At 40.0% G+C, this 20,933-nt stretch overlaps 1 protein-coding gene and 1 long non-coding RNA gene across 2 annotated transcripts; one reads left to right on the top strand and one right to left on the bottom strand.

Annotated features, from left to right (window-relative positions):
- Positions 1-267: 267 nt before the first annotated feature.
- Cnot11 (CCR4-NOT transcription complex subunit 11) lies at positions 268-13,062 on the bottom strand. The gene is made up of 7 exons (XM_046420011.2): positions 12,431-13,062; positions 9,842-10,006; positions 8,496-8,648; positions 6,696-6,898; positions 4,975-5,177; positions 1,391-1,487; positions 268-1,305 (listed from the first exon to the last, which is right to left on the bottom strand). Exons 1-7 carry the CDS (start codon positions 12,948-12,950, stop codon positions 1,108-1,110), a joined length of 1,539 nt encoding a protein of 512 aa, XP_046275967.1. The 5' UTR covers positions 12,951-13,062; the 3' UTR covers positions 268-1,107.
- Positions 12,452-20,128, top strand: LOC124076222 (uncharacterized). The gene is made up of 4 exons (XR_006846291.2): positions 12,452-12,557; positions 14,791-14,968; positions 16,182-16,342; positions 17,541-20,128. It is a non-coding gene; the product is annotated as an uncharacterized LOC124076222 (long non-coding RNA).
- Positions 20,129-20,933: the final 805 nt, after the last annotated feature.

Here is a 20,933-nt window from a genome sequence, read left to right as displayed (position 1 = left end):
ATTCTGTTATTGGAGTATCTTGGTTTGTTTGGGTTAATTTGTTTCCTCACTTTTTTCATGCTGTTTGTGAGTCTACCCATTTAATAGTATGGATCTGAGGCATGGACTTAGTGTGAAACTTGTACTCTTAAAAAAAATTTTAACTTTTGCCAAGTGTTGGATTAGAGGATAACTCCTATTGAACAGATTGTTTCCCTGTAAATATGCTTTAGAAGTAGTTCTGTAAAAGGAATTTGTCATGATTTCTCCAAGTAAAAATGCATCAGATGACAGTTGGTAAAAAAAGAACTTTACTGGAAGGCACTGTTGTCCAAAGTGACATGAGGGGTGACACATGCACTGCCTGCTCTGGTACATCTCACACATCTACCCTGCCACAGACAGCAGTTCCTAGGGGTGACACTCCCTCCCAAAGCCCTGTTTTTCCTTTAAAACAATACAAAATAAAACAAAAAAATGCATTTTAGGGTAATAACAGAGGACATCTCAACGAAGAAAAAAAACCTAGGAAACAATATCACCTACTATAACGTTGTCCTAAGAGTTCCCGTGTTTTTAAGAGGCCCTCCAAACATTTGTTCTGCCACCTCTGAAGTTCCCATGACAAAGTTATATGCATGTCCTTGTTTCACAATGCTTAATGAGAAGTTAAGAGATACAATCAACTGCTCTTCACTATATGACAGTATCACAATTTCTTCAAAATGTCTTTGCTCTCATTGGATACTTTTAACACTGAAACCTTAGGAAAACTGGGTTCCTGATTTATCAGAAGCCTGTAGCTTGCCTTTGAAGCAAAAACAAGCACTTTGCTCTGTAATGCTAAAATTTCTTTTAAAAAATACACACCTCATCTACTTTTTTTGCAGTAATTTGGGATAATTATTCCTCCTATGGAGTCATCAGCGAGACACTTAGAACATTTTGTGTCCAAGTTCTTACCAAAAATTCATCTATAGGAAAAAGTCATCCAGGAAAAGCAAAACTTTTGCTTTAAAGTAGATTAAGTGTTGTTTATATGTATAAGACCAAGCAATCCACTCAGTTTTAAGTTTTAAAAACTAATCAATACAGTTGAACAACAAATTGGGTAGTTCTGGTGAGGTATTATTTTGACATTTTGGTCTCTGAAGGCGTTTCTCCAGTATCCAGTGTCTTCAACAACCGGAATAAGCCTGCGGCTTCTCGTATCCTACTGAATTCAATACAGAAGGCCTGTACTTCTATAAATAAGTCCTGCACATTAATAATTTTGTTACGGATCAAGGACTGAAGAAACACACACACAAGACGCACCAAACGATTCTGGAAGAAAAAAGAAAAAGTTTTAGTTTGCTCATCCTCTCAGCACCTATTTATAGAATTTATAAAAATTCCCATTATTACTCACCTGCATATATTTATCCTTAATTTGTTCACAAGTAGAAATGCAATTTGATATATAAAGGTGAATAAACTCAGGAGGTAGATCAACAGCTGTAGTCAATCTGTTTCATATAAGAAAATATGGGTTGTTATTTTATTTGCTAACATCAAAAGATACTATAAACCAACCAGGTGTAGTGGTGAATGCTTATAACCCCAGTGGCTGGGAAGTCTGAGGCAAGAGGATTACAAGTTCAAAGCCAGCCTACGCAAACTAGTGTGGCCCTAAGCAACTTAGAGCCTGTCTTAAAATAATAAAAATAAAAAGGGCTGGGGATGTAGCTCAGTGGTAAAGAATCCTTGGGTTCCCTCCCCAATACCCATTTTAAAAAAACAAAAAAACCTGTTAACTATAAAGTTTCCTATGGTGGAAATTGCTGATACATAATCCAGTTTTCCAGTTGTGTTCTTCAGCAAATAAACACAAGAACCACAGCCACTTATTTGTGACACTTCTGTTTTTAAGTCTATGCTTAGCATTATGCAATGCAATTAATCATTAATGACTTATTTGAGCATTATGTTCCCAAGGGTTCCTGGCTGAATCATAAGTCATGGTCTCACCTCTTACAAGCACCAACAACCTGAGCAGTTACTGTGTTCATTTAACATTCAGGAAGCTCTATTACATATAGCTGCCCAGAGGCAGTATGTCTGAGACATGTAAATCTTCATGCAAACAGTTCAACATATCACCAAATGCCAAAATGAGGGGAAGGTAAAAAGACTTGGAAAAAGCCATAAAAGGGCAAATGACTTAACCCTAAGGAGAGAAACCTTCCTGAAAGGTGATTGGAACTGGCATTATTAGCAGAACATGTTAGGAAGTACTGCAGGGAAGACCTGGCTGTGATGTAACAAGAGCATGAATCTGAGTTTGTAGTCTTAAAGCCCAAGGCCAGTAATTTTAAGTACTGTGTAGAATGTTTAAAGAACAGAGAAATAAAGATGGTATGGGGGATAGGACTTCCATTTTCAGTTCTGTTCAGTCTGGGAAACCCTAGGCCACGTTAGGGTTTGCTATTGCAAAGTCTGCTAGGCTAACTACAAATTTCTAAAATAAAATTAATAATACATTCTAAACTTATTTGACCTTGAAACTTCTTTCTTTAGGGCACCAAGGAACTAGTGTTCCAAGGATACAGTGCCCTAGCCACTATACTCACTTGAGATTTTTATAAATAACGAGTATGTTCCATGCTCAAGGGTAATGCATTATGATAGGTGCTGGGGGAAAACAAAAACAGTAACTTGTCCTTGAAATTCCAAGACACTAGGGAGATAGAATCCTATTGATAACAAAATACAGTCATTCCTGGACTAAGCGCAAAATGTCTGGTAGAGACACTAACTGCTACGAGAATGCTATGAACACAGCTCAGTCCAAAAGACGATTCAACCACTGAATGAAGAATGAGTCTTAATAAAGAGGCTTGAACAAGAGGAGGCACCTGACTAGTTTTGGAAACTTCATTCTTCTCTTCCTCTCCTGTCCCTTAAAGGGCACTCTACATGCATACGCTCGCTCAGCTGCCACCAATTTAGTAACACATTCTTTAGTTCAAATAAGATTAAAATAATTGTCCAACTTTAAAGGACACATTCATTAGTTTCAGATTTTTAAAGTCTCCAACTTACAAAATGGTGTTCCAAGATGTGCTCTTAGTTGCCTAGCACTCAGAATGGAGTTCCGCAAGAGTAGAAGGACCATATAATTTGTCATCCAAACAAGACACCAGATGAAAGGGAGCTCAGACTATGACGCCTAAATCAGTGTCTCCAGTAGACCAGGATCTACTATTTTATTAAGTAAACAACCTAATAAAATAGTAAGGTCCCAAGCTAACCCCCTCAAACCCATTTAATTCATAATATACCTAAAATATAATGGTAAAGGAAAATTAAGGTTAAACAATAACATATAGAGCACATCTAGAAGGGAATACATGTTTCCCTGATGGTCAGTGACAACAGAGTAAGGAAAAACACAGCTGAGAGAAGAACACAAGGAATCTCCATGACAGCATGCTTAGAATTCTCAGCTCTTTTTTTTTTTTTTCCAATAAAATTCTGGTTTATTGTTGGACAACTTTGTTTCACAAATACATTAAAAAGGCCAAAAATATAAACAGCAACTTCACAGACAAAAAAAGGGGGAAAAAAAGAAACCTTTTTATCTTTGGCCTTTTAAACCACCTCATACAAACCAATTACTTATAGTACAATTAATGTACATGCACAAAAAAAGTTACTGGAATGCTCAGAATAAATTGTTTTTCTGTTTTTTTTTTTTTTTTTTTTTTTTTAAACAAGGTTGTTTTTTTCATTCTCCTTTGAGATTATAATGAACATGGTCACACCACAAGTAAAATCAGAAGTAGGGCAGAGAATGCTCCAAAGGCTGGTTTGGTCATCCAAGTTCATTAAAAATGGCTGACTCCCAACAATATGTACAAAAATATAAAATGTAAATGAAAAATACAAGTTTTTCTTTTTTTTTTTTTTTTAAGAAAAAAAAGCAGGGCCTTGAAAAGTTTTGGTTCTTTTTTCCTCCCCTGTTGCAAATTCACATTGTGGTTTTGATTAAGTGATGGAGAGCAATTGGTGGGCCTCTCTACTCAATGACAACCACCTTTAGATTCTGACAGGAAGTGGAGGGTGAATAGGTCCCGGTGGCCCTTTAACTTTTCCTTTTTTACCATCTAGTCATCTTCACCCGTCTTCTGCTTTTTGGTATCAATGTAATCAATCTGGTCATTTTCAGCTGCCCATTTGCCCATAGCTGCCTCAGCCTCCTCATCTTCAACTCCATCCTGTTCCTCACCATCCTCTTCCTCTTCTTCATCTACCTCATTGGCAGCCTCCAGCTCCCCATTTTCCTCACTAGCACTCTCATTTAAGGGGCGTTTCTTTCATTTTCTGCCTCTTCCACAACTTCTTTTCTTTTAAGTCTTTGGTGGTGTTCTCGGAGCTAGTGTCCATGGCCAGTATCTGACTGGTAGGGCACACTGGTGATCTGATGCAGTGGTTAAAAGGAAACTAGTGTTCAGGGACTCTGGCAATAAAGCTGTTGGAGTCCATACTAGTGGAGGTGGTTGAAGCGAGTGGGGAGCTGCACCCATGAACAATGCAAAGATAGTTTTTCAGGGCAGCCAATGGGGGCTCTCGGTATTAGGCCCTCTTACCAACCTCAATTTAGTACTTTTCCATATTAACAGCTGTTAAGTTTCTAAGAAAAAAGTCCCTAATATCTATATTTATATAAGGATAACAAATACTGTATAGGGAAGTAAGTTTAAGCAATTATATTTCATTCATGATTCTATTAACATGAAATATGTTGAAATCCAACCCTCAAATTTCTTATTAATGGATGCTAAATTCACATGCAGTAAACACTGAGGCTCAGATTATTTCTGAAGTGGGTTCTCTTAGGCAAACAATCAATATCTGGGGAAAAAACATTTTACAGCTTTTTGTAGCAGCTTCTCTTTCCTGGACATTTAATCATTTATAACCCCACATAATAGATCAAATATGAAAACTTACCGATTTACGACTTCCATTGAATGTAAAGACATGTCCATATTGACCAGGACAGAGAAATACTCAGTGATCTGGCTTGACTGCATTAATTTCAGCAACATTTCTATTGCAACTAGAGGGTTGTTTTCCACTAGGTCTGGAAGTTTGGCTGGAGTGAGGCCAATATGATAAACAAGTTTGGGATCTTTTTCTAATTCACCAAGGAGCTAAGGGAAAAAAAGAGATAGATTTTTAAATCAAATTGGAAATTGTTTTTCCTTCATACAAAGGTGTTTTACACAAAAAAAGTATAAAACTCATGTTCACCAATTTCATAAATTTCTACCCTCAAACTCATGGTCCTCATGTCTTAATACTGTAAGGATACTAAAATACAAACATTCAAGACAGCTTGTAAATTGGCTAGTGTTTCCTTCTAGACATGAAAGCAGACTCAATATTGTCTGGTTGGATAGGATCTTGTCTTATCATCCTTAAGTCCTTTGTAGTTTTTTTTTTTTTTTCTATCATCTGTTATAAACAAAACCAATCTTTTTTTTCTTGCAGTACACAGGGGATTTAATTTAGGGACACTGTACCACTGAGCTACATCCCTAGCCCTTTTTATTTTGAGACAGAGTGTTGCTAAATTGCCCAGGTTGGCCTTAAACTTGTGATCCTCCTGCTTCAGCCTTCTGAGTAGCTGGGGTAACAGGTATGTACCCTGCTCAGAAATAATCTTAATCACCAATTTGGTCTCCAAAAAGCACAAACCACAGAGAATTAATAAACATCAGAAATAATGCCTGCCCTGCTGTACCCTACCCAGACGGAGAATGGAAATACCCAAGGAGGGGGGCAGGATGCATTGCAAGTCACACCTACATTTTGCAATTTCAAGAGGTTTCCTCAAAAACACTGTTTTCAAGCCTAGGAACACAGCTCAATGGTAAGGTGTTTGCCTAGCATGTATAAGGTCCTGGGTTCCATCTCAACAACAAAATAAAATTTGGAGGTGCCGAATAAGCACTTTTTCCTTGCAATTTTATATGCTTTTACTTGTCTACTTGAATGTTACCCAGTGAACTGTGTTTCAGAATGATCTACACAAAAGGAACTACAAACAACTCTTAAATGACATTGAAAATACTTTTGATGATGAAATGGAGATGTCAGTATCTCCCCTACTAGCTCTAACTCGGAAGTGTGCAAACTGAATAAAATTCACCAAAGAGAAACCTCCCACAATCTTGTCTTGCCCCTGGATAGCAAGCAATATTTTTAATCTCAAATCTATCACTAGTGAGCTATGTACTGGGGGCTAGTTCACCTTCTCTGGGCCATTTCTCCCTCTATAAGATGTTAATAATTTTACTTACCTCAGAGGTAAATGAAATTACTCCACTCAAAAGAGCTACTGTCCAGTTTTAATGCAAAGATGTATATAAAATGCACAGCTGGTACAGAGCAGGAGCACAGTGCCAAAAAGTGAGGCCTCTCCTACCTCACCTCTGTCAAAGACAAACTCATCATTAAGTTGAAACATTTTCAGTCACCTGACTTCTTGCCCTACCACAGCGAAATGACCAAAAGGGAAAGGGTAAAACAAAGCCTCAGAGATCCAAAAACCTTTGAGACTTGTTACTGCTAACTCATGTTGTCAATTTCGGTGTACTGCTCATTTATCACCTTATGAAAAACAAACTCATGATGGATTAAAACTAAAACATGGAATACACACATACCTGTGTTTGTTGGGGAGAAGATAAGGGGCTTTTGAAGGCTTTTGCCATAATTCGCTTGATCTCCACACCAGTGCTATTCTTAACACACATAGATTTATCCCATTGAATAGCATGGTCAGGTTCTGTAGGATTGAGCCAAGCCAGTTCATCCTCACAAATGTGGAGTGGAGGTGGCGGACGGATGAACTCTGGCCGAAAATGGCCTATAATGAGAGTAGTGATATTTGAATGCCTATCAGTGAGCTAATGTGACACACCACACATAAATTTTACTTTATGAAGTACACAAATGCCTCCTTTAAAAAGATAGCATGATAAAACTCTCACACTTCAAAATCTGAAGCAGGAATGATTCAGATAGTCAGATTTCATCCAGAATACAAATAAGAACATGAAAAACCAATGTGGCAGCATGATGCCAGACACACCTACTACTTTTTGGAGAAGAAAGCAGAGCTATGAGCGCCACTTCTAATTCACACATGACCACCATTCAAGACACAACTGTTAGAGTGGTACATTTTTCAATGGAAAGATGAAATACTATTCATCTTCACTCATTCTTCTCTTAATTGCCACTAATAATCTATTCATGGATCACTATGATTTGTACAAGTTTTAGCTTTACATTTAATAACTCTGAAGTGACAAATTATGTATGGTGAAATGACAGAATAGGAAAAGTACTGGTTGACATTTTGAAATGAATTGAGTCTTTCATGAATCCTCAAATTCACAAATACCATTTCCATTTCATAAAACAGGAAAATGAACTGAGTATATTTAACTATTTTATAAAACAGGTAGACCTGTAAGTTATACACTCACTAAAATAAACTCTGGCTAGATTTCTGCTGAACCTATGTCACACATCTCTTTGGTTTTCCCATAGGGCAAAGGTGGCTTATTCTCTTATGCATCCTAGTCCCTATCAAATTGGGGATTATGCTATCCAGTTTGTTGCCAAAGACTATTTTCTGGCTACAAAATTGACACACATCTCCACCATTCCATCACTTGCTGCCCAAGGACTGGTATCTGAATCCCTCTTCGGACCACTTATGAAAATAAACAGTCTAACACTTCATGAGAAGTGGTACTTATGTGAAGAAGAAATGCCTGGTGAGTGGTCGGACTCACTTATTATGAGTGATGTGCTCTTCAGATACCGTCCTGGAGGCTCATCCAATTCAAAGTTGTGCCTGAGCAAATACTACACATAAATCATTATGTGGCATGGATCTTTAGGTCCACTTGTGACTAGATAAAACTTCAAATATTAAACCCACTTATGCCAAATATATACTGTAAACCAAATGGTATGACAAGTCAGTGTAAGCTTCAAACTAATGGTGGCACTGTAATCTGGAGAATATGTTCCTATCCCGAAGCAGAAAACATGCCTTCATCACTCAAACATGGAAGCCTGTCAAACCAAAAGGTGCAGCTATATTACTTCAAATTCAGTAAGTGCTTCCTTTGAATTAAAGTAAATTAAGAGCTGTAAAATCAGTAAAACTTTAAAGTGGAGAAGGTAATGGTAATAAATAGACTGATTTCAGTAAAATCAGAGAATTTATATCTTCAAGATGTAAGATATGTAAATCAAACTGTATGTAACTTTTTTAAAGAAGAAACTAATTTTCACTGAACTCTCTATAGATATTTTCCTAGAAGTTTTATATTAAACTAAAGTTAAAGTAGTAATGAAAATAACAAGATGTCTCAAAAACCTGAAAAGTTTCAGTGAATGCTGATAAAATAAAACCAAGAGTATAAAATTAATCTCTATATACCTACTTTCAATAGGTGGTTTTGGTCCACTGACTAAAGATTCTGTGATCCGGGAGGCAACTGAGCTGTCAAATCCAGAATTAGAAGAATCCGGGTCTGGATCACTGAGAATACTGGGGAAGCTGGCTTTACTTTGAGTTGGCAGTTCAGACTGGCGTTCTGAAAGAGGTTAAAATGTGAGATGTTTAAAAATTGAGGACATCACGAGGAAGAGTGAAAGGACAAGCTACTAAGGGGTAAAGCTACTTGCTTTTTACAACATAAAAAAAAAATGGCCAGATTATATGTGAGTGTGTGTATATACATACACAAAATATTTTTTTTAAATTCCCACATTCCAATTTTATCAGCTGGGCATGGTGGCGCATGCCTGTAATCCCAGCAGCTTGGGAGGCTGAAGCAGGAGGATTATGAGTTCAAAGCCAGCCTCAGCAACGAAGTGAGGTCCTAAGCAACTCAGTGAGACCCTGTCACTAAAATATAATACAACAGGGCTAGGGACGTGGCTCAGTGGTCCAGTGCCCCTGGATTCACTCTCCAGTACCGCCCCCCCCCCCAAAAAAAAAAAGCCTTAGACATGACCCAATTGTCTCCTTAATAAGAAAAATGCTAACAAAATTATCCTGATGCATTTTTTTAAATCCAAATTACAGAAGTACAAAAAGTTATTAGAAAACAGGCTATTGTTCAAGATGTAAGAAAAAATTTTTCAGTTGGCAAATTGTCAACTAATTGGTGGGTTTTTAATAAAATTTATTTAATGAACACTGTCATTGTTAAAGGGTAAATCTTCTCTTTGTAGTCACTAATGTTTAACTTGCCTGCTTTTTTTCCCCCCCTAAATTAAGAAAGCACAAACTGCTGGGTGTGGTGGCACATGCAAGCCTGTAATCCCAGCTACTAGGGAGGCTAAGGCAGGAGGCTTGCAAGTTTGAGGTCCACCTGAGCAACTTAGTGAGACTGTCTCAAAATAAAATTTAAAAAGAATTAGTGGATATAGCTCAGAGGTAGAGGAACCCTGGGTTCAATTCCTAGTAGTAAGAAGAAAAAAATACCCTGCATCATCCACAAATACACCTTTGGTCTATAGATCCTACTGAAAAACATCTCTACTTCAAGACTGCAGAGATGATCTGTGTAGCTAGCTCTAAAACAACAAGGTATGCTTGCTTCTTTTTACATTGCGGGAGAATGGATAGATGATCGAAGGCATATATTTAGAATCCAGTACTGAAACTACTTTAAAATGAAAGGTAACTAACCCTTTCACAATGAAGATTACAAAGACCTTTGTTTTAAGTAGAATATCTCAAAAACAGACAAAAATGCTCAAACTTCCAATTCTTCCTTACCAGCCAAGGCTAACTGAAGCCCACTAATGTCCACAGACTGGCCCATGTTTCCGACATCCATCAAAGCGATCTGGCGAGGTGTCTTTTTGAAGAGTTCCCTTGGGGGTGCCAGCATGAGCTGGGAAAGAAAAAACTTTTCTGGCGGAGTTATAGGAGGTAAAAATCCTGTAAACAAAGATGTACAATGATTTCTCTGATGGTTACTTTTAAAAAGTAACAGATCCAGTAAAATTAGTATTTGCTACTTGTCACTGCAACCTACAAATTTTTATAAACTAAATTATAACTGAATTTAGGTTAATGAAATATACACCTCTGTGAACTCTGTAATTAGTTAAGCCTCTGGAAATTCTATGATTTGTGGTACTATTATGAAAAAAATATATTTCTGTATCTATTAAGAACTTTGCTTTCTAAGTCCCTCAATTCCTGCAAAGACCAAAGCAAACAAATATAAAAAGTATAATGTTCTGAAGTGCTTTCTAAGACTGTGCAGAAGCTAAAGAGACAGGGGAAGCAAATTCATCAGTAGCAACATACCTGCTTCAGTATACAGTGCAACTTTACCATCTCCACAAGACTGAAGGTTCTCTTTTGTCCATATTCAACTGCTCCCCAAGCCTTATCTATCAACTATTGATATCTTACAATGTCCCCAGTCTGCATTCCCTCAGCTCCAGTCCCCCCTCTCTTGCCTGAACTACAGGACAGTCTGATTTCCTTAGCTCCCAATTTTCTATAATTCTCTTCTTTATTGGCTTCAGTCAACCTTGCACCATCCCAGTTTTGACCCCTGTTAATCCACCATTCATGCCCCACCTTGCCATTTAATTCTATTTCTAGAATACAAATCTATCATACTACTTGACCAGTTCACATACATAAAATTAACCCCAAACTTCTACATCATTATAAAACACTTCATAAACTAGTCACCACCCACCTTCCTAATCTTACCTCTTGATTACCCTCCCATTCATGTAACCTACTCCAGGTAGACAAAATTTCAGCTTCTCTGTATAGACCTAATTCTTTAACAATAACCTGGCAGGGCCACATTCTTCCCTTCTACCTGCATCCTAATTAACATACAGCAAAGATATCACACTTTTCCTCTGGGGATCTTTCCAGTTCTGAAGGTGGTTTCTTTGTGCTACTTGCATCTTTTTTTTTTTTGACACCTAGTACATGCTGTTATTGACCTGTCTTTATGTTCTCCCAACCAGACTGCAAATTTGTTGATTTTGGGAAGCCATCCTTCTTACTTCCAAATATATTGTCTGTCCTACCTCAAAATCATTTGAAAAGATTTTTAACTTTTTTAAAACTATGCCCATTAGATGCTTACCCTAAATGTACAAGAGAAGCACTAAGACTGGAGCTCTGGTAATAACATTTCCTCTTCTGTGTAATTTAAGCATTATCCCTACCTATTTGAATAAAGATAACAATAGGTACGTGCTGTAATGCACACTTGTGATTCCAACTACTGAGGATGCTGAGGCAAAAAAATCCAGAGTTTCAGATCCATCTCAAAAAAATATATTAGTGACAATAACGAGTAATACTTTTCACAGGTACTTTTATTCTTCATAACTACACTACCAGTTAGGAATTATTAGAATCTGAATTTTATTGATGAGAAAACTGAGCCATGGAGATTACATCCTGGGGATTCCTTTCCTGGCAACTAACTCCCCTCCTGTTTACAATGCAGTGTAGGAACAAGGTGTAGGTTTAGACATGTATTTGAGGATGGGGTTTTACATAACACACCCTTCAGAATTCAAAGGGTTTCTGACCTAAATCCCACACTGTCCCCATTCCCCATTACAAACATTCTGATGTGGCATTCACTTTCTGGGCAGTCACAAACTTCCCCAACACAAAGGCTGCCCTTCTTAGATGAGGATAGTGCAGGAAGGCATCCAAAAATGTTTTAGATTCAGAAAGGCTGCAAGCAAGAACACCTTGTTTCCTTAGCCTGCATGAAGCCCTGGGTTTGATCCCCAGTACCGCAGAAATTTAAAAATGCAGCCTGGCACCTAACCTACGTCTCATCTAACCAATGCTGCACAAGCATACTTTCTACATAATGCAAAACCTGCGTTTTGTAACAAAGCCCGTAAACTTGAGACAACCTTCTATCCTCTACCCTCACCACATCATAGCAGTCCAAGGAAGGCAGCTGTAAGGTCCTTACATGCTGCTTAATGTGTATTTTCGTTCAACAACTTTTTCGGGTTCTTAATATTGACTTGTTTACTCCTCTGAGACTCACAAACGGGGACAGATCCATTGTGTCACTACAGGTTTAATTATACACATCTCCAGATGGCCTTTAGAAAGATGAACCTTATTTAAGGACCTGAATGACTGGATGGCCTGTACGGATGAGACAAATAATCCTCGGTGCCATGAATTCGTAATGAATTTGTAATTCGGCTACCACCTGAATTCCTACTCCAGTGGTTGGGGGTTGATCATTTCCAAAAGGGGCTTTATTTCCCTCTGGGCGGGCTCCAGAAGCGCAGACGGGAAGCTGCCCAGTCTAACTCTCCGCACCGCCCATCCGGCTCCGGGAGGTACCTGAGAGCGGCGGCCGGTCGGGCTCCTGGCCGCCGCGGGCGGGCGGCGAGGGGTTGAGGAGGTGCGCGAAGCTGGCGGCGAAGGGGTTGGCTGCGAGCGGCTCGGTGCGGTACATCTCCCAGAGCAGGTAAAGCGCGGTGAGGCGCTGCGCCGCGCTGGGCAGCAGGTCTGGCTGCTGCAGCAGCATCACCAACACCGAGCCCAGGCGGAAGTGGTCGGCCTTGCTGAAGTAGTGGTGGAAGGCGGTGGACAGGCCCTCGAAGGTGCTGCCGCCGCCCGCCTCCTCAGAGATGATGCTCAGCAGGCTCGAGAGCTCCTTCGGGGTCAGGCTCATCCTGCCCGCGGGGCCGCCGGGGCCTCCGCTGCCCGGCCCGGGGCCGCCTGCTCCGCCTCTGCCGCCGCCGCCGCCGCCACCGGAGCCCCCCGGGCCGCTCCTGAACGTCGATGCTTCCCGGGCTCCCCTTTGCTCCGCGGCGGTGAGAAGCCGGCCAGACGCCGCGCTTGCCCCGCCGCCGGGCATCAACCTCGCTCGCCTTCCCTGCTTCCCGGCCCGAGTGGCCCTGGCACCGGCTCGCTCCGTCCCCGCGACCGTAAAGCGCGCTGTTACACGACAGCGTCGCAAACAAAACACGCCAAGGAAGCTGGATGGCCGCGAGGAAGATGGCCAAGCGCCCAGCGAAAGAGAGGCTGATGGAGCCGGGCCAAGCAGAGCATCCGGAGACGCGGGTGGGCGGGGCGACAGGGCGGAAGTTGAGGCGGGGCCAGAGGGAGGGAGGGGCTGACGCAGCGAGGCGGGGCTCTGCAGTATTTTTGCGGGGTCTTTTTATTTTTTTAATTTTTAAAATTAATTCATTAATTAATTTTGATTAGGTATATATGACAGCAGAACGTATATATGACAATGAACAGCAGATTCGTTGAACATAATTTTAATACAACATTTCATTCCTCTGTTCGTACACGATGTAGCCTCGCATCGTAAGTGCAGTCCTACGGGTCCCTAGGGTAACTGTCCATCTCATTGCAACACAACTGGCAACCTCGGTGGGTTTTGGCGCCTGACGTACTCAGTAAATTTTGGCTACATTGTTTTTTTGTGAAATGCGTCTTAGGTGCTAGTTTTCTCAATTACATCCGTGGTAAAATTATTGTAAATGCAAATAACTAAAGACGCTAACACATTTGTCTTAACCAGAATTAATTCCCGGTCTTACATTTCTTGTTGCAGAAAAGGAACGTTGCAAATGAGCCTTTTTACATGGTTATTTTAATAAGATTTCGAGAAAATCTTTTCAAGAAGTATTCGTTTACAAAATTGTTTGTTGCGCCACTTTTTACTTCGCCAGTAGGGCGCTCATTCTTGGCTTGTTTGAGCTTTAGAAACCCTCAGAGCCCCTTTAACACTAGTTCCTTGCCCCACCCCTGGGGATTATGAATCGGGTATTGAAAACCCGGAAACGGTTCCCAGGTGCAGTTTATGTGCAGTCCTGAGGACTAATAGGTTCTCTTCTTCCTTGCTGAGTTGCAGGTAGCTGAGATTGGTAGACATTTGCCTTTCACATGTAAGCTAAAATATTGCCTGATGTTTGCTTTATCCTTCTGATATGGAATAAGGACCCACTGTGTAATATGCACAGAAATCAGTACTAAGTTTTGCAAAAAGAAAATGGTTTAAATTAGACGTGGGTCAGAAAGCTATAGTCGCTGTGACAGGAGAATCATGAGTTCAATTCCAGTCTGGACAACATATAAACTCCATCTCAAAAAAGAAAAGGTTTTATTGCACTGTCACGGACAAAGAGCTAGTAGAAGCCTAAATTTGCCTCCCCAGTCAGTTGCTGGTAGCAAATTTACAGGAGGGGAGAGGGGGGAAGTTGCTTATTGATTGAATGGCATGAAAGGGAGTTTGAGGGTTCTTTTATGCAGGCACAGGTGGTTTTCATGCCTCTTTACAGATCAAATGTTTCTAATGTGGGGGAGGTAACATGTTCTGCTCTGGGAACTTTAAGCCTGGGACATGACATTCTAAAGGTCATTGATCAGAGGATCTACTTTGCATATATCCGTTCTTGAAAAGACTGTTTCATATGATCGCTAAGTGGAGTCTGTAGGATTTTCCTGAAAGATAGCTTAAGCATTTTGCTATTTAAGGACTTTATCTCTGGGTGTGTCCAGATTCTTAAATGGATTTAATTCTGTTTTCATCTTTTTGTAGAAATTCTCATGCTTTCCTTCCACCATTTCTCTTTCCTGGATGTTAATAACAATGGATTTCCCTTCTAAGGGTAGCTTGAAGTGTAAGCAGTAATTTTGATATGAAGCAAGAAAAAAAATTTATTGTCTCTTCCTTTGGCTGCAAGTATTTCAGGAAGTTCAAAACAAAAGTAAAGAAGACAACAAAACAGACAGCTCATACCACAGTTACACATGGGGAGAAGATGGCCACATCGTGACAGGCCAAGATTAGAGTGCTGCTGCTATAAGCAAGGAACACCTGGGTTACAAGAAGCTGGAAGAGTCAAGGAAGGGAGATTGTTGGTAAGCTCAGTAATAGAGTGCTTGCCTAGCATTTGTGATGCCCTGCGCTCATTGCCCAGCGAGACACACACACACACACACACACACACACACACACACACACACACACACAAAGGGCCAAGGAAGGATTGCCCTCTAGATTCCTAAAGAATAACCTTGGCCCTGACTCCTTGATTTCAGACTTCTAGCCTCCAGAGCTATGAAAGAACATATATAAATTTAAACCACTTAGTTTGTGGTATAATTGATACAGAAGTTCATTGTGTGAATATACAAGAATTTATTTACCCATTTTATTGTTGATGAGCATTTAGGTAGTTTCCAATTTGGGGCTCTGATGAGTGGAGGAGCTAGCTACGAGCATTCAAGGAAATCTTTTTGTAGACATAAGCATTTTTTCTTGGCCATATACCCAGGAGTAGAACTGCTAGATCATTGGATATATGCATGCATGTTCTGCTTCAGTAAGCACTGGCAAATATTTTTCCAAAGGTACTGTACCGATTTATACTTCTCCCAGCAATACATGAGAATACTGATTGGTCCACATAGTTACCAATAATTAATGCTTTTCTTTGTAACCATTCAAGTTTCAGATGTATACTGGTATCACATTATGCTTTTAATTTTCCCTTCCCTCAAAGTTGACACTTATTCACATGATATTGAACATTGGGTATTTTCTTTTGCATAGTTCCCGTTACAATCTTTTGTTCATTCTTCTATTTATCTTGTCTCTTACTGATTTGTGGGAGTATTTTTATATTCTAGATATGACTCCTCTGTCAGATATAAGTGTCATGATATTTTCTCCCATTCTAAGAGTGTTTTTTGTTCTATACTTCCTATAATTAGGTTCCTGATTTCATGGGACTACATTTGTTTTGCCAGCTCTTACAGGGCTTTGTGAGATGTTTGTAACATGATATAAAACCCAACCGCTTCAGAGGGACTGGGGCTACCTTGACTTTGAGTATGGGTCCAAGTAATGCTAAGCATGTTTGGTTGCTGATTTTTACAGTTCTATACCTTAACAGCAGGGGAAGATGAAATTGAGCTGGTCACATATGTTGATGGACTCATTTGTCCTGCTGTTTAACCTTTGCTCCCTGCAGTCTACCTACATAGCTGATCCTCAGTGAAGCATGTCATGGTGAATGCTGTCCGCAGAACCATCAAGCCTAACTCCTCATTTACAACTTCCTCCTCCTAGGTCCCAGTGGATCTCCTGAGCTAATAAGGAAGATGCTCAGCTCTGTTGAAAACCATTGCCTCTTAAAGCAAAGATGGTTTCTTAGTCCATTTTCTGCTGCTATAACTGAATACAACAGACTGGGCTGGGAAGAGCATGGCACCAGCACTGCTCAGCCTATGGTAAGGGCCTCTTGCTGCATCCTAACACATCTCTTCCTCTTCCTATTAAGCTACTAATGCCCTCATGGGGCCCCATCCCCTTGATCATATCTAATTCAAATGGCCTCCCAAAGACTCCATCTCAAATTCATTAATGTATGAATTTGGGGATTACGTTTCTAACACATGAGATATTTTAACCATAGCAGATGGTTTGGAGGCAGGTGAGGCATGGCAATGGGGTATATATTTTGGATCTGGAGAGTGGAGCCCCTTCTCTGCTTTCTGATCCTGATGTGAGCTGCTTCCCTTCCTCCACACTCTTCTGCCAGGATGTTTAGCCTCACCTTGAGCCCTGAGGAATGGAGTCTGCTGTCTATGGATTGAGATCTCTGAAACCATGAGCTCCCAAATAAACTTTTCCTCTTTTAAAGTTGTTCTGGTCAGGTCTTTAAGTCACAGCAGAAAAAAAGCTGATTAAACAGTGTATATTCAGTTTAACATGACAGTAGCCATCGTAAAGATCATCTCCACAGTCAAGAACCCAGGCTCTCCCAGGTTTGGCTCTGGATTTGGTTGCCTATAGTGTTGGTCAGTCATCCCAGCTGGCTCCAGGTTGAATCTTATTGCACTTTCCTGAGCCAGATCTACAAATATGTCCTGTTATGAGAGTTCCTTATGACATAGGATACATGCCCATCAAACATTAGCTCTTTGGCCAGAAGTTTTCTATTGCCCATATAAGAAGGAATGTCTGTGTCAGAGATCTTTGTACTGTATGGATGAGATGCTTTTAGAATTCCGTTTTCATTCTGAATTTAGTTATCATATCACTAAAAATACAACAAGGCTTCCCAATAAGTTGGCTTAATTTAAGCTGTTGGTTAATCTTGAAGATGAAGCTCACAGGGGTATTGCATTAGTGTGTTCCACATGTCAATGGCATGGACCAAACATCCAATCTCAGTGGCATCCACCAAACATCACTTGTCTTTTCAATTCTGGACTTTCTGGATTCTCTCATTTTTGTTTCCTTTCTAGAAGTAATAAGTCTCTGTTATGATTGAATTTTGCCCCCTGCAAAGAGTTCACAAGTTAAGGTCCTAACCCTCAGCACCTCACAATGTGATTTGTATTTATAGATAGGGTCTTTATAGAGGTGATTAGGTTAAAATGAAGCCTTAGCATAAGCTTGATTCCAATCTGACTGGTGTCCTAGGAGGAGATAAGGACAAGAAGTCAGCAGAAGCACACAGGCAGAGAGAGACACCACGTGAGGACACATGGAGAAAATGGCCATCTCTAAGGCAGGAAAGAAGTCTGAGGACTCCAGCCCCACCCAGCACCTTGATCTTGGACTTCCACCTCCAGAACTGTGAGGAAATACAAGTCTACTGTTTTATATCACCCAGTTTGTGAGATGTTGTCATAGCAATGCTAGCAAATTAATACAGCCTATTGAGGTAGTCAACAAAAATCCAGAGAAGACACAAGTCAAATCTCCTGGCCACCATTGTACCATGCAAGTACCGTGTAGCAGATTGCCTCCAATCATTTGGCCACAAAGAGTGCAGCATGATACCAAATAACCTTAGGTCATACATTGCCGCAGTCTGGCTGGGCACAATCAGGAGCCACTTGTCAAAAGAAACTAACTTTATTTTTAGAACCACACACGCCAAACAAAACAGCCTCTCAGGAAAAACCCTCAGAGCCTCAACTGCCACCACCGGCTTTTTACAAGCCTCTCTCTCCCACACAAGCTTCTCTCCACCTCCCACAATCCTCCTGCTCTTGAGGCCGATTGGCTGGGTCACATGGGCGGAGCCAAAAAAGTCCCCCAATGAGCAGCTCCGTGGTCTGAAAGGGCAGGGAAACAGCCCAATGAGCATCACCGCAGAGGAGCCAATCAGCTAGATGTTGCTGGGGCCGAGGAGCCAATCAGCTAGATGTTGCTGGGGCCGCTGTGAGCCAATCATCAGCCGGCAGCTGGAAGTTTGCTGGCAGCTGGAAGTTTGCTGGGGCCCCTTCGGCTGTGGCTCTCAACATCTCCCCCTCTCTGTTTAAAAAACAAGCATGTGGCTTAGGGACCGTGCCTGCCTTAGGTTGTCCAATAGTACATATGGTCCTTAGGTTGGTACCATTGCAATTGGATCTTACCCGTCACTGACTACCGGTCCAGTATACAGCCACACCTGTGGAGAGGTCTTTGTACCAGCGGGGGGGTGAGGTTCTTTGCCTCACCTCTGTTGGCCCCCAAATTTTGGCTGGACAATCATGACAAGCAGAAGGGAGGAAGATACACCAAGCCAATTGACGGCTCCTTTTGGAAAAATTGTACCACCAATGACATCATCAGCAAAAATACCCCAACACTACCACAAGTCGCTGCACCAACAGATAGTTCACAATGCATACAGGTGAGCTCACAATGTGTCCAGGCAAGTTCTGCAAGCAGTTCAGTGATGGCTATTGTAGAAGCTGTAGATTGGTTTTATCTTTGACTTCACCAGCACTGGGATGAAGATAGGAATTCTGGCAATAATGGCTAAAGAAAAAATTATGTAGCATTCCAGAAGGCACTAAAAGAAAACAATTTTCTTAACAATTTACATTGTCTTCACCGGCACTGGGATGAAGATAGGAATTCTGGCAATAATGGCTAAAGAAAAAATTATGTAACATTCCAGAAGGCACTAAAAGAAAACAATTTTCTTAACAATTTACATTATCTTTAAGAGAATTATTAAATATAATGAAAAGGAAAGGTGAAAGTAAACAAACAGATCTGTTAACCTTCTTTTTTGTATACATATTAAAACAATCCTCAACAGTTGTTTACCCAATTTAAATTAAACCATATATGGGGCTGAGGATGTGGCTCAAGCGGTAGCGTGTTCGCCTCTCATGCATGCGGCCCGGGTTCGATCCTCAGCACCACATACAAACAGAGATGTTGTGTCCGCCGAAAACTAAAAAATAAATATTAAGAAATAAAATAAAATAAATTAAACCATATAAATCATGTGAAAAAAAATATTTGGATCCATTTTATCATGAGCGCTCATCATATATGATATATGGACATACGTACATTCAAACATATAACACAAAACACAAGTGTGCACACATAATATAATACATACAACACATAACATTATAGTAAAGGCCTTATAACTTTTTACAGGTGAAATCTCCATTGCAATGTTTAAAAACTCTATACTCAAAAAATAGAACTGATCAGCAAAACATTAACCTAGGTCTGTATGAGCTCAAAAAACAAAATAGAACTTCATGATATGGCAAAGGGCAATAATAAAATAGATATTGAAAAAAGCATCCTGGTTCTGTTGCAGATGTAAGAATAGCCAAACTGGAGTTTTGGATATCAGTTGTTATGGATTTGAGCCAAATCATCTTCTTTTTGGTCTGTAGAAATCGCTTTAGTTAATCTTTCTGGAATCCAAATCGGCTGCTGTTCTCCCTGTGGAAACACACAAACAGACCCCCGACTCCAGACAATTACCTTTCCATTGTCCTGTTAGAATATCCTTCCAAAGTACCTTGGGCTTATGCACATTTTTTGGACACATATGCCTTTCCGCAGCACTAAGTCCTGATGAATCCAAATTTAAAAAGTTTAGAGTAAAAAGGGTTATTTTAAGTTTATCTTTGGGGAATATATACCCCTTCCCAATTCCTTCTTTTTGCTTTCATAAGTACATTTTAAGAGTTTGATGAGCTCTTTCAACTATGCCTTGTCCCTGTGGATTGTATGGGATTCCTGTTATATGAGTAATGCCAAATGTTGAACAAAATTGTTTAAAAGAGGTAGAAGTATAACCAGGGGCATTATCTGTTTTTAACTGTTTTGGAACACCCACAGTGGCAAAATTTTGTAAGCAATGAGCTATAACATCTTTAGTGTTTTTCTCCGGCATGAAGGGAGCCCATCAAAAATCCAGAAGAAGTATCAACTGTAACATGCAAATATTTTAATTTTCCAAATTCTGGCAAGTGTGTGGCGTCCATCTGCCAAATATGGTTAGGTATCAATCCTCTAGGATTGACTCCAAGATTAACTTGTGGTAAAAAGGTCACACAATTTTGACATTGTTTTATTATTTGTCTAGCTTGTTCCTTAGTTATTTTAAAACACTTTTGTAAAGTATTAGCATTGACATGGAACTTTTTATGAAAATTTATAGCTTCTTCTAGTGTAGAGAAAATATGTATGTCATGTGTAGTTTTATCTGCTAAATCATTGCCCAAACTAAGGGCTCCAGGCAATCCTGTATGTGCCCTGATATGTCCTATAAAGAATGGATCTTTTCTGTCCCAGATTAGACTTTGTATAGTGGAAAGCAAAGAGAAAACAGTAGAAGAAGGGGAAATCCTACCAGCATCTTCAAGAGATACTATAGCATTAACTACATACTGACTATCAGAAAATAAATTAAATACAGAATCTTTAAACATCACAAAAGCTTGTAAAACTGCATTAAGCTCTACCTTTTGAGCTGATTGTTTGGGTACTAAAAATGTAAAAGTTTGATCAGGGGTAACGACTGCTGCTGTACCATTATTTGACCCATCAGTGAATATATTTGAA

The sequence above is a fragment of the Marmota monax genome, unplaced genomic scaffold, assembly GCF_021218885.2.
Source record: "Marmota monax isolate L192 unplaced genomic scaffold, Marmota_monax_Labrador192_F-V1.1 WCK01_AAM20220418_F8-fsc00178, whole genome shotgun sequence".
NCBI classification, from domain to species: domain Eukaryota; kingdom Metazoa; phylum Chordata; class Mammalia; order Rodentia; family Sciuridae; genus Marmota; species Marmota monax.
Note: the sequence above shows the minus strand (reverse complement) of the source record. Positions and strands in the feature narration are given on the sequence as shown.